The 17,727-nt window shown below is 40.6% G+C and overlaps 1 protein-coding gene across 2 annotated transcripts in view; it reads right to left on the bottom strand.

The window, feature by feature from the left end:
• The window catches only part of FMN2 (formin 2), a 310,405-nt gene that overhangs the window by 203,777 nt on the left and 88,901 nt on the right, over nucleotides 1–17,727 (bottom strand). For both annotated transcript variants that reach the window (XM_060286264.1, XM_060286265.1), the window contains exon 4: nucleotides 13,457–13,512. In XM_060286264.1, the coding sequence (XP_060142247.1) occupies nucleotides 13,457–13,512 (56 nt within the window). The remainder of the gene's footprint in view (nucleotides 1–13,456; nucleotides 13,513–17,727) is intronic.

The raw sequence follows: 17,727 nt of genomic DNA, 5'->3' as shown, positions 1-17,727 counted from the left end.
GACAGCAACTTTGGAAGCCAGAGTATTGCCCAAACACAGCGACAATAATGACGAGGCAACAGCTAACATTTGAAGTACCCTACTATGTGCCAGGAGCTCTTCTAAGCACTTTATAAAAATCAGTGCATTTAAATCTCACAAAACCCTATGAGACCAGAGTTATCATTATCCCCATTTTGTAGAAGAGGAAATTAAGGTATGGAGAACATAATACGTTGCTAAGGTTCCTCGGGTAACAGTGGGGTAGCTGGGAGTTGTGCCCAGGAGAACTGGTCCAAAGCCAATCCTCAGTCACCATGGGGTGAACAGAAGCAGGATTTCTATGACTCCCCAACCAGCACCTCTGCTCTAGTAAGTGTGGTCCCTGATATATTTCTTCATTCATCAAACATTTTCTGATCTGCCCAAAAATGTCAGGTGCTATGTTAGATATTGGAGGGACAAGTAGAATAGGGGGAGTCTTAGCTTTAAGGAGGTCAGCTGTCTATAAGACATGTGTAACACAATAATTATGGAAAAGCAAGGTAAGTATAAGGTCCCAGAGCAGAGGTATCAAAAGGGGTCTCTAGATGGAGGCCTCTCTGGGGACGTGTCTAAGAGGGAGTGAAGTTTGACGTGAGTTTAGACTAAGATATAGGAATTCAGTGAATTAAAAGGTGGCAGTAAGAGTGAGAAGGAAAAGATATCAAAAACAGTTATGAAGGATGCTAATGCCTAGAAAACAAGGGTGTCATTTTAAGGCTGTAAGAAACCAGACATGTAGGAAATAGTGGGTGATGAGGTTAAAAGCAGAGGATGGCAAGGGAAAGCCTTACATGTCACCTAGGGGTCTGAATCTTCTCTCAAAAGCCATGAGCAGACAGCAGACATGAGTACATTTGGCTCCTAGAAGGACAGCTCTGGAGGGCTGTGGAGGGCAGATCAGAAGGGACTGAGACTGGGGTGACTAGACCAGCTGGGAGACCACTGCAGGGACCCAACAGGGCTGCGGCGAGCCTGGAGGGATGGAGGGTGCGACCCCTCACGTCACCAGGACTCCCACGCCTGCCATATCCTCCCATTGCGATGCATGCTCATTTCTACATCTGGATCTTCAATCTCTCCTCCATCTGAAATGCTCTCTCTCCTCCCTTCCTCTGTCCAAAAATGATCACTTTGAGGACATGCTCTAAATTTCTCCCTTCCTAAGAAGCTGTCTTTAATTATAAGTTCTCAAAAATGTTCCCATTTTTTAAATTCTGTAATACAACATACACTAAATACCTTGGCCAAATCACATTACAGCTTGCAGATCATTTTATATATATGGAAGGGCCCAAGACCGTACAATTCTTTGTATTTCCTTCAATACCTACCACAACTACCTTGCACACGGCATGTCAGCACACGTCCAAGAAGCATCCTTTATAAGCTATGAACTTTTAACAGCTCAGCTATCCCTTTAGAGCAGGTGTCCCCAACCCCCAGGATGTGGACCGGTACCAGTCTGCGGTCTGTTAGGAACCGGGTCATACGGCAGGAGGTGAGCGGTTGGAGAACGAGCAAAGCTTCATCTGCCGCTCCCCATTGCTCCCCATCACTCACGTTACTGCCTAAACACCACCACCCCGTCCGTGGAAAAACTGTATTCCACGAAACCAGTCTCTGGTGCCAAAAAAGGTTGGGTACCGCTGCTTTAGAGCAGCTGCTTGAACTGTTTGCCCTTCTCCACAGGTCATCAACCATGTTGCCCAGCACAAAGGGATTTTACACCCGCTAAAGCTCAGTAGAACAAAGACACAACTTGATTTCACCTGCAAGTCCTACTGCCCCAGAGGAAAGCAAAAACAATGTGTGATCTCTAATGCTTTTCTGACATTCTCACCACAAACTGTAACTGCTTTCCAGATGCCTGCTGGTTTTCACTCTTAAAACTGACAAACCAATTTATCTTTTTTCTTTATTTCTAAAATTAAAATGTCTATTTTTTGTCCTCTCAGCTAGGTGGAGTTTCCATAAAATGAAAATGTATTTTCCAGAAAATCCCTGTCTTCCCCATAATGCATCATGGTGAACACCTTGCTAAAATGTCACAATTTTCCAACTCGGTGCCTCCACAGGCACTTCACTGTGTCTCACCTCTTCCAGACTAGGACCCCGTCCCTGCGCCAAAGTGTTTTTCATGGCACATAAGAAGGTTCAGAGTCTGAGGCAAACTTCAAGGAATACTAACCCATAATTTTGGACTGCAACCACGTCTTTCCTCATCCCCTTTAATCCGTCTTTTTCTTACTCTGGTATATATATATATATATATATATATATTTTTTAAGTTAACAGGCATTATTATTTATTCCTTCTACACATATTAACCTAGGCACTGGGTATAAAAAAGAAGACATAGAGATTTAGTCCCTTCCTTCTTTTTTTCTTTTTTAACATCTTTATTGGAGTATAACTGCTCCACAATGGTGTGTAAGTTTCTGCTTTATTACAAAGCGAATCAGCTATACATATACACATATCCCCATATCTCCTTCCTCTTGCGTCTCCCTCCCACCATCCCTATGGCACCCGTCTAGGTGGTTACAAAGCATGGAGCTTGTCTGCCTGTGTGATGCAGCTGCTTCCCACTACCTATTTTACATTTGGTAGTATATATAAGTCCATGCCACTCTCTCATTTCGTCCCAGCTTACCCTTCCAGTTCCCCCGTCAAGTCCATTCTCTACATCTGCGTCTCTATGCCTGTTCTGCCCCTAGGTTCTTCAGAACCATTTTTTTTTAGATTCCATATATATATGTTCACGTACACTATTTATTTTTCTCTTTCTGACTTACTTCACTCTGTGTGACAGTCTCTAAGTCCAAGCACCTCACAACAAATAACTCAAAGTCGTTTCTTTTCATGGCTGAGTAATATTCCATTGTATATAGGTGTCACACCTTCTTTATCCATTCATCTCTCAATGGACACTTAGGTTGCTTCCATGTCCTGGCTATTGTAAAAAGAGCTGCAATGAACATTGTGGTACATGACTCTTTTTGAAATATGGTTTTCGCAGGGTATATGCCCAGTAGTGGAATTGCTGGGTCATATGGTAGTTCTATTTTTAATTTTTTAAGGAACCTCCATACTGTTCTCCATAGCAGCTGTATCAATTTACATTACCACCAACAGTGCAAGAGGGTTCCCTTTTCTCCATACCCTCTCCAGCATTTATTGTTTGTAGATTCTTTGATGATGGCCATTCTGACTGCTGTGAGGTGATACCTCACTGTAGTTTTGATTTGCATTTCTGTAATGATTAGTGATGTTGAGCTTTCTTTCATGTGTTTGTTGGCAACCTGTATATCTTCTTTGGAGAAATGTCTATTTAGGTCTTCTTCCCATTTTTGGATTGAGTTGTTTGTTTTTTTCATATTGAGCTGCATGAGCTGCTTGTAAATTTTGGAGATTAACCCTTTGTCAGTTGCTTAATTTGCAAATATTTTCTCCCATGCTGAGGGTTGTCTTTTCATCTTACAGCTTCCTTTGCTGTGCAAAAGCTTCTAAATGTCATTAGATCTCAGTTGTTTAATTTTTGGTTTTATTTCCATTTCTCTAGGAGGTGGGTCAAAAAGGATCTTACTGTGATTTATGTCATAGAGTGTTCTGCCTACGTTTTCTCCTAAGAGTTTAATAGTGTCTGGCCTTACATTTAGGTCTTTAATCCATTTTGAGTTTATTTTTGTGTACAGTGTTAGGGACTGATGTAATTTCATTCTTTTCCATGTAGCTGTCCAGTTTTCCCAGCACCACTTATTGAAGAGGCTGTCTTTTCTCCATTGTACATTCTTGCCTCTTTTATCAAAAATAAGGTGACCATATGAGAGTGGGTTAATCTCTGGGCTTTCTATCCTGTTCCATTGATCTATATTTCTGTTTTTCTGCCAATACCATACTGTCTTGATTACTATAGCTTTGTAGTATACTCTGAAGTCTGGGAGTCTGATTCCTCCAGTTCCGTTTTTCTTTCTCAAGGTTGCTTTGGCTATTCGGGGTCTTTTGTGTTTCCATACATAGAGTGGAATGCTTTAGTTCAAGTTCTGTGAAAAATGCCATTGGTAGTTTGATAGGGATTGCATTGAATCTGTAGATTGCTTTGGGTAGTAGAGTCATTTTCACAATGTTGATTCTTCCAATCCAAGAACATGGTATATCTCTCCATCTGTTTGTATCATCTTTAATTTCTTTCATCAGTGTTTTATACTTTTCAACATACAGGTCTTTTGTCTCCTTGGGTAGGTTTATTCCTAGGTATTTTATTCTTTTTGTTGTAATGGGAGTGTTTCCTTAATTTTTCAGATTTTTCATCATTAGTGTATAGGAATGCAAGAGATTTGTGTGCATTAATTTTGTAACCTGCTACTTTACCAAATTCATTGCTTAGCTCTAGTAGTTCTCTGGTAGCGTCTTTAGCATTCTCTATGTATAGTATCATGTTTTCTGCTAACAGTGTCAGCTTTACTTCTCTTCCGTTTTGGATTCCTTTTATTTCTTTTTCTTCTGTGACTGCTGTGGGTAAAACTTCCAAACCTATATTGAATAACAGTGGTGAGAGTGGACAACCTTGTCTTGTTCGTGATGTTAGAGGAAATGGTTTCAGTTCTTCACTACTGAGAATGATGGTGGCTGTGGGTCTGTCATATATGGCCTTTATTATGTTGCGGTAAGTTACCTCTATGCCTACTTTCTGCAGGGTTTTTATCATAAATGGGTGTTGAATTTTGTCAAAAGCTGTTTCTGGATCTATTGAGATGATCATAAGGATTTTCTCCTTCAATTTGTTAATATGGTGTATCACATTGATTGATTTGTTTATATTGAACAATCCTTGCATTCTTGGGATAAACCACACTTGATCATGCTGTATGATCCTTTTCTGTTTGCTAGTACTTTGTTGAGGATATTTGCATCTATGTTCATCAGTGATATTGGCCTGTAGTTTTCTTTCTTTGTGACACTTTATCTGGTTTTGGTATCAGGGTGATGGTGGCCTTGTAGAATGAGTTTGGGAGTGTTCCTCCCTCTGCTATATTTTGGAAGAATTTGAGAAGGATAGGTGTTAGCTCTACTCTAAATGTTTGATACAATTCACCTGTGAAGCCATCTGCTCCTGGGCTTTTGTTTGTTGGAAGATTTTTAATCACCGTTTCAATTTCAGTGCTTGTGATTGGTCTGTTTATATTTTTATTTCTTGCTGGTTTGGTCTTAGAAGGTTGTGCTTTTCTAAGAATTTGTCCATTTCTTCCAGGTTGTCCATTTTATTGACATATAGTTGCTTGTAGTAATCTCTCATGATCTTTTTTATTTCTGCAGTGTCAGTTGTTACTTCTTCTTTTTCATTTCTAATTCTATTGATTTGAGTCTTCTCTCTTTTTTCCTTGATGAGTCTGGCTAATGGTTTATCAATTTTGTTTATCTTCTCAAAAACCACCTTTTAGTTTTATTGATCTTTGCTATTGTTTTGCTTCATTTCTTTTTCATTTATTTCAGATCTGATCCTTATGATTTCTTTCCTTCTGCTAACTTTGGGGTTTTTTGTTCTTCGTTCTCTAATTGCTTTGGGTATAAGTTTAGGTTCTTTATTTGAGATGTTTCTTGTTTCTTGTGGGAGGATTGTATTGCCATAATTTCCCTCTTAGAACTGCATTTGCTGCATCCCATAGGTTTTGGGTCGTCGTGTTTTCATTGTCATTTGTTTCTAGGTATTTTTTGACTTCTTCTTTGATTTCTTCAGTGATCTCTTGGTTATTAAGTAATGTAGATTTTAGCCTCCATGTGTGTGTATTTTTTACAGATATTTCCTGTAACTGATATCTAGCCTCATAGCATTGTGGTCAGAAAACATACTTGATATGCTTTCAATTTTCTTAAACTTACCAAGGCTTGATTTGTGACCCAAGATATGATCTATCCTGGAGAATGTTCCATGAGCACTTGAAAAGAATGTGTATTCTGTTGGTTTTGGATGGAATGTCCTATAAATATTAATTAAGTCCATCTTGTTTAATGTATCATTTAAAGCTTGTGTTTCCTTATTTACTTTCATTTTGGATGATCTGTCCATTGGTGAAAGTGGGGTGTTAAAGTCCCGTACTATGATTGTGTTACTGTTGATTTCCCCTTTTAGGGCTATTAGCATTTGCCTTATGTATTGAGGTGCTCCTACGTTGGGTGCATAAATATTCACAATTGTTATATCTTCTTCTTGGATTGATCCCTTGATCATTATGTAGTGTCCTTCTTTGTTTGCTGTAATAGGCTTTATTTTAAGTCTATTTTATATGATATGAGAATTGCTACTCCTGCTTTCTTTTGGTTTCCATTTGCATGGAATATCTTTTTCCATCCCCTCACTTTCAGTCTGTATGTGTCCCTAGGTCTGAAGTGTGTCTCTTGTAGACAGCAAATGTACGGGTCTTGTTTTTCTATCCATTTAGCCAGTCTACGTCTTTTGGTTGGAGCATTCAATCCATTTACATTTAAGGCAGTTATCGATATGTGTTCCTATTACCATTTTCTTAATCGTTTTGGGTTTGCTATTGTAGGTCTTTTTCTTCTCTTGTGTTTCCTGCTAAAGAAGTTCCTTTAGCATTTGCTGCAAAGCTGCTTTGGTGGTGTTGAAATCTCTTAGCTTTTGCTTCTCTGTAAAGGTTTTATTTTCTCTGTTGAATTTGAATGAGATCCTTGCTTGGCAGAGTAATCTTGGTTGTAGGTTTTTCCTTCATCACTTTAAATATGTCCTGCCACTCCCTTCTGGCTTGCAGAGTTGCTGCTGAAAGATCAGTTGTTAACCTTATGGGATTCCCTTGTAGGTTATTTGTTGGTTTTCCCTTGCTGCTTTTAATATTTTTTCTTTGTATTTAATTTTTGATACTTTGATTAATGTGTCTTTGTGTGTGTCTCCTTGGATTTATCCTGTGGGACTCTCTGCGCTTAATGGACTTGACAATTTCTTTTCCCATATTAGTGAAGATTTCAACTATAATCCCTTCAAATATATTCTGAATCCCTTTCTTTTTCTCTTCTTCTCCTGGGACCCCTATACTTCAAATGTTGGTGCATTTAATATTGTCCCAGAGGTCTCTGAGACTGTCCTCAATTCTTTTCAGTCTTTTTTCTTTATTCTGTTCTCCAGTAGTTGTTTCCACTATTTTATCTTCCAGGTCACTTATCCGTTCTTCTGCCCCAGTTATTCTGGTATTGATTCCTTCTAGAGAATATTTAATTTTGTTTATTGTGTTGTCCATCAGTGTTTATTTGCTCTTTAGTTCTTCTAGGTCTTTCTTATACATTTCTTGTATTTTCTCCATTCTATTTCTAACATTTTGGATCATCTTTACTATCATTACTTTGAATTCTTTTTCAGATATACTACCTATTTCCTCTTCATTTGTTAGGTCTGGTGGGTTTTTACCTTGCTCCTTCATCTGCTGTTTGTTTCTTTGTCTTCTAATTTTGCTTAACTTACTGTGTTTGGGGTCTCCTTTTTTGCAGGCTGCAGGTTCGTAGTTCCCGTTGTTTTTGGTGTCTGCCCCAGTGGCTAAGGTTGTTTCAGTGGGTTTTGTAGGCTTCCTGATGGAGGGAACTAGTGCCTGTGTTCTGGAGGATAAGGCTGGAACTGTTCTTTCTCGTGGGCAGGACCACGTCTGGTGGTGTGTTTCGGAGTGTCTGTGAACTTACTATGATTTCAGGCAGTCTCTCCGCTAGTTGGTAGGGTTGTGTTCCTGTTTTGCTAGTTGTTTGCCATAGGGTGTCCAGCACTGTAGCTTGCTGGTCCTTGAGTGGAGCTGGGTCTTAGCATTGAGATGGAGATCTCTGGGAGATTTTTCATCTTTCGATATTACATGGAACCAGGAGGTCTCTGGTGGACCAACGTCCTGAATTCAGCTCTCCCACCTCAGAGGCACAGACCTGATACTCGGCTGGAGCACCAAGACCCTGTCAGCCACACAGCACAGAAGAAAACGGAGACAATAAGAAAGTAAAAGAAAAATAAATAAATAAATAAAATAAAGTTATTAAAATAAAAAGTATAAAAAATTAAAAAGTAATAAAAAAGAAAGAATAGAAAAACTAAACCAAAAAACAAATCCACCAATGATAACAATTGCTAAAAACTATACTTAAAAAAAAAAAAAAGACAGAACCCTAGGACATATGGTAAAAGCAAAGCTATACATACAAAATCACACAAATAAGCATACACATACACACTCACAAAAAGAGAAAAAGGAACAAAATATATATATCATTGCTCCCCAAATCTACTGCCTCAATTTTGGGATAATTCGTTGTCTATTCAGGTATTCCACAGATGCAGGGTACACCAAGTTGATTGTGGATATTTAATGCACTGCTCCTGAGGCTGCTGGGAGAGATTTCCCTTTCTCTTCTTTGTTCACACAGCTCCTGGGGTTCGGCTTTGCATTTGGCCCCATCTCTGCTTGTAGGCCGCCTGAAGGCATCTGTTCTTCACTCAGACAGGACGAGGTTAAACTTGCAGCTGATTAGGTAGCTCTGACTCACTCAGACAGGGGAGAGGAAGAGGTACAGAATGCGGGGCAAGCCTGGAGCAGCAGAGGTCAGCAGGATCCCTATAATTGCACCAGCCTGAGGCGTGCCGTGTGTTCTCCCAGGGAAGTTGGCCCTTGATCATGGGACCCTGGCAGTGGTGGACTGTACAGGCTCCCAGGAAGGGAGGTGTGGACAGTGACCTGTGCTTGCACACTGGATCCTTGATGGCTGAAGCAGCAACCTTAGTGTCTCATGCTCATCTCCCACGCCCGTCTCTGGAGCTCGTTTAGGTGGTGCTCTGAATCCCCTCTCCTCGTGCACCCCAAAACAATGGTCTCTTCCCTCTTAGGAAGGTCCCAACTTTTTCCCAGATACCCTCCCAGCTAGCTGTGGCACACTAGCCCCCTTCAAGCTGTGTTCATGCAGCCAACCCCAGTCCTCTCACTGGGGTCTTACCTCCAAAGCTGGAGCCTCAGCTCCCAGCTGCCACCTGGCCCAGCAGGTGAGCAGACAAGCCTCTCGGGCTAGTGAGTGCTGGTCGGCACCGATCCTCTGTGTGGGAATCTCTCCGCTTTGCCCTCTGCACCCCTGTTGCTGTGCTCTCCTCTGTGGCTCCAAAGCTTCCCCACCCCCCGCCACCCCCCGTCTCCACCAGTGAAGGGGCTTTCTAGTGTGTGGAAACTTTTCCTACTTAACAGCTTCCTCCCACTGGTGCAGGTCCTGTCCCTATTCTTTTGTCTCTGTTTTTTCTTTTTTCTTTTGCCCTACCCAGGTAAGTGGGGAGTTTCTTGCCTTTTGGGAGGTCTGCGGTCTTCTGCCAGTGTTCAGTAGGTGTTCTGTAGGAGCTGTTCCATGTGTAGATGTATTTCTGATGTATTTGTGGAGAGGAAGGCAATCTCCATGTCTCACTCCTCCACCATCTTGAAGCTGCCTCTCTCTGGTCTATATTTTAGTTGCTCACTCATCTTGGAAATTGTGTGTGCTGGATTTATAATTAACTTGTGAATGAATGTCACTTTTTGCCTTAGAGTTCAGTAGGAACATACGATTTTCCCCTAACCTTTGATATGTCTAATACATTCTCATGCAATTCAAGTGCCTTGTTTCTGTGTCTCCATCACTATTCCTTCAGAACTACGTTCCCCACACCTTTCTTTTGATCTGACCAATTCTGTTTCACTCTCTGAACTTGCCTCTGTCAAGACACAGGTGAGTAACCCTCAAGTGCCATCAACCAGGCCACCCCCCCTTGTTCATACACATTCCATGATTCGCTCCTAAATAAACATGTTTCTGAAACAAACAATAAATTGTAGTGAGTGGTCATTGTATAAAGAGCATTAGAAAAGATACTCTACAAGGAGAACCAATAGAAAAGAATACTCAATTCCTCAATTAAGTTTGTAACCCAATTAGGCACTGAGAGGACTGGGGAGGACTGATCAGAGCAGGATCCTGGGGGAAGAGAATTAAGCCAATTTCAAAGGAGGTTAAAACTGGACTGAAATAGGATTTTGCCACTCACCTCAAATCATACACATTTTTCTGACTTTTGAGAATTTAGTTGCATACAACATATGTGGTAAGAAAGTTTTGATCTTGGTTAATTTATTTTCATTATCCAACACTTTGTAATAGACGTGGTTGTTTTCAATTAATCCATACCGTAAAGTGCAGGAAGACCCAACTTTCAATTGCTTTGATGTACCAATTCCTACCCCAAGCTAGTGTTTTCAAAGATCAAATTCTATTCTCTTTACCTTTCAACTAGTCCATTTACATTGGAAAGTTGTTGAGAATTTTAGGAAAATACTTTGAAGCACACATTTTATGTATAATTTCAAAATTATTATTATTAATTTAAAATTATTTATATAATTTAAAAATTAGTTTAAAACTGGGTGGTAACCACTTTAGCTAACATATATTAATATTTAACATAGGAGTAAATGTTTCTAGAGAATGTAATTGATATTTGGCTATTTATATATTGTAGAATACAAAAGGATTTACAGTTTAAATAGTATTTCAAATGCCAAAGAATAAAAAACAGAATTGAGACAGTTCTGTTTCGCTTTATGAAATAATTATTTAGATACAGCAGATTTCAGAGCATATTACTTGAAATTAATCAGTAAGTGAGGTCTAAAGAAAGCAGTTTTGTTTTACAACTTCCTGATCCCACGAGACCATGGGTGACAACGCTCAGGGGTGGCCACACGTCTCCCTCCACAGATGCAGAGGATCCCCGCACCTTCCACTCCTTCCAGCTGAGAAAAGGCTTTAGGAATCATGTGTTTTGTCTAGGGATATGGAGTTCTCAGAATTATTAATTACAGGGAGACAGCAAAAGACAGAACCAATTCCGTAAATTCCAGCGTGCTTGGATGGAGAGAACAGGTGCCTGGATGCACACCTAAAGAAAACCGAGAGCACAGGATGCACTTCACCTCTGTGGAGGGCCCCACTCTCTGCGTGCATAGCTTTCATCAGTCACACAGCAAACCCACAGGAAGCCCCCCACTTCCTCTGCAGGGGAAGCTCACAGACAGACTGCTCTCTAGTAACTAAGAGGCAAGGCGCTCTATGTAAAAAACAGAACTGTACTTTTTTTTTAAAGAGCAGTGAAGCACTAAAGTTAGTAAAATCGACACAATTTAGCAGAGTTAAACATGTGTCTGTGACCTAATCAGCTTCAATCTATGCCTCTAAAACATATCTTGATATCAGTCTCTTATAAATGGTATAAATACAATAGAATAACTTAAAATAAACTTCTCACCTCATCCATTTGATGATTTTGGCATGAGATGGTATTAAACAGCTGCAGTTTGATTACACATGCAAAAGTCTAATTTTTGTCATAGTGGAGAGAACAGGAGGTATAAAGTCAAACAGACCTACGTTCATACCATGGCTCTTACCCTTTATCAATTTTTGGTCTGAAGCAAGTTAACTCCTATAAACATCATTTTCTTATCAGTTAAATATGAATTATAATAGTTACTTTAAAGGGTTATTATAAGAGTCACATAAAAAATAAAAAAAATAAAAAAAAAAAGAATCACATAAGATAATGCAGTAAAAGAACAGGTGCACAGTACATAGGTAAATTCTAGTTTCCTGAATCCCTTTTATGGTGGTTACTTTAGGCTCTTATGAAAGAGACACACATCATCTCAAAAACGAACCAGTCCCTAAGTAAACTTATGATAAAGAGTCACCGATTCCAAGAGTACATGATGTCATTACTGAGGGCTAGGCTTCAACTGCTTCCCAACAATCTTACCACCAAATTAATTTATTATATTTTCTAGCTTCTAGACACTTCACTGGCAACAAGGAAATGAGAAGGTGTGAAATTTAAATCAATCTATTTCCCCTGTGAGTTTCCAAGCTGTAACATCAGGTGTTTTAAAATCACCCAGTTCATCAGGTTTTCTGCTTATTATTGGTTCAGAGCTCATGAAACATAGAAAATCACTATTATTTTACACACATGAATATCTGCCTTGAATTATTCCAGCTGGAATCTTAATACACAAAGTAATGTTGTTGGTGTTTGGTCACCGTTGATAGTATAGAATACTTTTTGTCCAGGTTTTCTTTGGCATTATCAATATAACAGAGAATTCAGTAATATACGTCCTGGAAATAAGAACTAGAAAGATCTAACATATTATCCCAGATCACAGCTTAGTCATGCCAAAAAAAGCATTGCAAAAATAATGAGAAGATATTTTGAGGGCACTGTTTTTCTTAATTATTTCTCTTAACCTCTTTTCATTTTTCTTCATTGTATTCACTACTGGCTAATCATGACAGTTAATGAACTACCAGCTCAGTCCACCAGGCTCTTCAAGTGCCCCAGCCTGATGGAAGTCTCTGCTCTTAAAAAAAAAGAAGCTGGGAAAACCTGTTTTATGACATTATCCTTAAGAGCATCTTTACTCTCATGAAAGTGAACAGAATAGCTATATTTCTGAAAAGCACCAGATAATTTATAAAACGAAGTTCTCAACCAATTTATATCCTTATTTATCCTCCAGGAGGAATAAACTTTCATGTATGATGCAGGGCTGCTTCTTTTAAAAAAGGAAGTCATTTTATACTTGGAAAAGTTCTCAAAAATCAACAGATTCTTTGATTTTACAGAGAAGAACACTATGTCCCAGATAGCCTGAGTATGTTGTCACAAACTGACCAGAAACTGACCTGGGCCTGAAACTCAGGAAGCAGCCGTCTCATTTTCTACTCAGACCCCACTCCAGAAAACACACTTCTTGGTGGTAATTTCTAACACTAAGTTATTTTCAAAGGTAGAGTTAGGAGAATGTATAAATAAATTTTAAAAATGGTTTTATAACCAAAAAAGCAATTGCTAACCACAATTACTATTTCATATAAGTGTTTCCTATTTTTACAGGAAGTGCATTTTGGTGCAAGAAAAAAAGGCACAAAATGTGGCTTCTTTAGTAACAGAATAAGAAAGTTTCTGTGGAAATTAAACAGACACTAACTAATGTTTCATCCGCCAAAGCAACTTAAGAATATTATTTGGTTTTAGAAAAGCCCTGGCACATCTTATAAAAAATCATATCCACGTGACTCTTAGTGCAACCAGGCCCATCTCTATACAACACCTGAGCAGCCGCTGTTTCCTGATGGAGCCAGCACTTGTGGGCCCAGCTCTCCGGCAGGACATGGAACAACATGGATGCTGAGGAGTTTGTGCCCAGTGCCACTTCCAGGCTGATTTCCTTCACAAAGTCTGAATGAAAGAAAACCCCCTCCCACCTGACTGGAGTCCCCTGCAGGCTGAGAAACATGGCCACCTAGCTGGCTGGGCAGATGGAAAGATAAAGCAGAGGCAAATAAGGGAGGAAAGGGAGCTGACATCCTAATTAAATCTTACCTGCTGAGCAGCATCTGAATATTTTTTCGGAGTTTCTAAAACAGCAGATTGAGACTCTGGGTTGAAAAGGAAGAAGACAGGCAATAAGTTAAAGAGCAAATTTTCCCATTTCTCTGATCACAAAATGAAACTAACTGTAATATACCTTCAACCATAATAAGCACCAAAACACCCAGGCTACCTTTCATAATAAGCATCCAAACACCCAGGTTATACCTCCGTGTTATGAGGACATGACTGCTTTTGAGTACATGTAACACACAAAATGACACACCCATGTCATTAGGTATTTTTTAAATTAGTTTATCTCTACACCCTTCTTTACACATCAGTCATGATTATTTGTCTCAACTCCTAGTTTCTACTTTGTGCCATGAAGTATCTGCCAAGACATTCACTGTATTATTCACTTAAGTCTGTACAGTGACAGAAGCCAACTCCCCAGTCTGGAAGGGTGGGATCTTGGTTGCCTTACCTGACTATTGACAACTGACCTTCCACTCTCAGTGAGAGTTAATGAGTGCTCACCAAGAGGCAATGAGTAATTGTCACTTGAGAACCTACGGGACTGAAAATTCTTCATGCTGGAAAACCTAAGGGGTAACCAAGGCCATGTTTTCTTTTGTTTTCTAAGCTAGGGGATACTTTCCTCTAAGTGAAGCTTGCACGGGAGTTACATAAAAACCTAAGAGAGCTTCCAGGAATCCCCAGCGCTCTGTGGATGGGAGTCTGAGAACGACTCCCCTTGCCCATCCTGGGCATCTGTGGTGAGGAACCGAGGCCCCGACACAGTGGCTGGTGGTGAGACAAAGATGAGTCTGTCACCTGACCTTCACGCTGCCCCCTGCCCCCGACTGGCATGCAGACCAGACACGTGACAGCACACAGCTGTCGCTCTGAGGGATACTTCAGACCTTCCCAATTCAGCAGCATTTTAGTATGTGACATGTATGTGACAATGCATAGAAAAAATAAAAGGCAGTCGTGGTTTAAATCGTACAACATATTGCTAAACTAAATTGAAAGTTCTCATTTCACTTGGATTAAAGCACCGTCTCCACCTGGGCCCACGGACCTCCTTCCACCTGCCTACAGCCCAACCTCTCTGGCTCCACACCCACTCACAGGGCTCTGGCCACACTGGCCTTCCTGACACCCTGTAACACGCCAGTCCCGCTCTGGCCACAGGATGTCCAATGGGGGCAGGGCAAGAATGTCTGCCCCCGCCCCCACCCGCTCCGGGGAGCACCCCCATGGCCCCGCCCCCACCCGCTCCCAAGAGCACTCTGTGACCCCGCCCCCACCCGCTCCCGGGAGCACCCTGTTCCCTCTCTCTCTCCACAGTGTGGGTTCTCTAAGGAAAGCCTGCAGAATTCACTTGTTTGCCGACTTTACTCTCCCTTCAACTAAGTCAAACACTGTGAAGAAAGACTTCGTAGATTCTTTCTTAATGAATCCCCAGCATCCACAACAGTGCCCGGTGCACCGCAGGTGTTTAAAATATGTGTTGAGTAGTTGTGGGAGGAGATGAAAGGAGAGATCAAAGAATGAAGAAAAACCATGGAAGCGAAGCAGGAGCCCCAGGAAAGTGGGCGCTGGGCCTGCACCTGAGCTGAGAGAACATCTTTCAGGACAAAATCACTGAGAACAGCAATGACATAATCACTCACCAACACGTGTCACCGTGGCAACAGAATATTAACAATGCAGGCCTTTTCCCAAATACTGCATTTCACTAAGTTAATCAAAACGTTTGTCTCTTACACTGACAAATTTCTACTCCGAACACAACACCAGAGTTGGCCAGTTTTGAAGAAGGAGCTTTAACATCAAAGCGAGGACAGTTAATATTATAGCAAATCCAGAGTCTTGAATGCCTTTTGTTTTCTGCTGGTTTTCGTCACCTCCAAATCCTCCCAAACACAGGAGACTTGAGACAAAGTCCTGGGGCTTTGTACAGACTAGAACATTTTCTCTTCCTGTCTTTCTATGTAGATGGTGCAGGAAGAGCCCACAGGGTCTCCTGGGGGTGTCACGAATAGTTCTTTCCCTTAGAGACGCACGCAGAGTTTCCCAGCTTTTGTCTATAGCCCTAGACCTCGTGACCTGCCCAAAAAAGCAAACTTCTGGCTCTGATGGTAAAAAGAATGTGTACACCTCACCGGAACAATGAACTAGAAAGACTTATCAATATTGCAATCTTTTGATCACCTACACCTAAACTTTGAGTTTCTCTCTATCTAATTCAATGGCTACCTGAATTGAGTTCATTCTCCCACCCTCACCTTTTTCACTACACTTACTTCCTTGAATCAGTGTGTCATGACATCTAGGAGAAATTTATACGTCAAAATATTCTCTTCAAAATCATAAGCTGTAGTACAGGAGTTCTAGAGGGTCAAGATGTTAAGGTGAAAGAAATGTATAGAATAACTATAAAGCAAGGGGGAAATGAATGAGAATAATCAAGAGAAGAAAGAAAAATAAATGTCAAGGAGAAAGAAAATAGGGGAGAATAAAAGTAAGAAAGAGAAAAAAGAAGGAAGGGAAAGAGAAAGAGTAAAGAGAAGCATGAAAAATCGCAAAAAGCGCTGCCCGTAGAGGGAAGCCAGGGCCCGGGCTGCGCCCAGTGAGCTGCCTCTGAGCACCGGCCGAGTCGGGAGCCCGTGGGCAGGCAGGTAAGAAGCCCACTGGGTTCCAGCATCCTCAGAGCGACGACCCCTTGTGCGAACCCCCGGGCCCTCACCCCAACATCCTCCCCGCAGGGCCTGGAGCTTTCGGGAGCCCCTCCTCCTCAGCCCCGCGTCCAAAGACAGTCCAGACAGCCCCCTTCATCAACAGGACGGCTGCTTTCGGAGTGACCCAGGGAAGCTCTCAAGGGCACATCTTAACTGCCAACTCCTCCACTCACCTGCCCTAAGGATTAAGAAACTAGACTGGTTTTAAAATATTACTGTGAAGCAAAGTAGGAGAAATAACCTTCCTGACAAAACTTCAAATGTTCCATGTTTTTAAAGTTACCTCACAAACAGTTCTGGACTCCCCACAATTCCAAATATGTTCTAGAAATGATCTATCATCACAAATAAGCCTATGACTTATAAAACAAAACATATGTGGATGAGTTTTACATTTGTAGAGGGGACAGCAAGAAAAATAAGCAGGACATGACACTCTGGTAAGAAGGGAAAGTAAATCAAATCACCCCTTTAAATATACAAAATATGCCTTCTGAAAAATGAACTAAGAAATCTCTAAAAACTTACATTTTAGTGAGAAATGCACTTATATAAAATAACTAAATTATGCTTCTTTAATTCTATACATCAATTTGATTCAAATCTAGTCAATTTAATTGAAAGAGAATTCATTAAATTTCATTTAAATAGCATGACTTACGATTAGTGGCCTTTACTTCTGGTATACCCTGTCCTTCCACAAATGAAGATGGGGTTATACATGTAATTTTCCTAAAAGGAGTCAACACTATTCTGCATATTTGATTATTTAATAGTCTGGATCTGCCCGTCATTGCCAACAAAGGTTGTCCACACATGGGCGTTAGCTTGCATATATAAGGGGGAAATGCAGGCTGATCAAAATAAAACTTAACATGGAGAATCATTTCCAGGAGACACAGTTGATCTCTTCTAGAGCATTTTATTCCTTGAGAGACGAATGCCATCAAACATCCCCCGGCCCCTTACAGAATCTCTGCTTTACCTCAAGTGAACATGTGTTAAAGCATTGGGACAGACCTGGAAATAGGGTCAGGATGCTGTTATTTGCATTTCATCTCACAGAATCTCCTTTATTAAGAACCAGTAGAAAGCCTTCTTTTGGATACTAGAGGACAGCAAAGTTGTCCTTCTGGGACTGTTGCTTTTCATTTCACAGACACACAAGGCGTGATACAGACTTGTTTCCACTTCCCTTCTACCTTAAACCCAAGGCATAAATTTCAACTACCTTTAAAAACTGCCAAGTCCTTCTGAAATACACTTCAGGATGCTAGTTCACCCTAGCCTCATTTTATTGCCCCATCCTAAATTCCTTTCAGTTTTGTTTTTTTTTTTTAATTTTTTTTTTTTATTTTGGGGTTTCTGGTTTTTTTTTTTTAACATCTTTATTGGGGTATAATTGCTTTACAATGGTGTGTTAGTTTCTGCTTTATAACAAAGTGAATCAGTCATACATAAACATATGTTCCCATATGTCTTCCCTCTTGCATCTCCCTCCCTCCCACCCTCCCTATCCCACCCCAATTCCTT

Source organism: Globicephala melas, chromosome 16 (genome assembly GCF_963455315.2).
Source record: "Globicephala melas chromosome 16, mGloMel1.2, whole genome shotgun sequence".
Lineage (NCBI taxonomy): Eukaryota > Metazoa > Chordata > Mammalia > Artiodactyla > Delphinidae > Globicephala > Globicephala melas.
The sequence above is the reverse complement of the archived record's forward strand: the minus strand, read 5'-3'. Positions and strand labels throughout refer to the sequence as shown.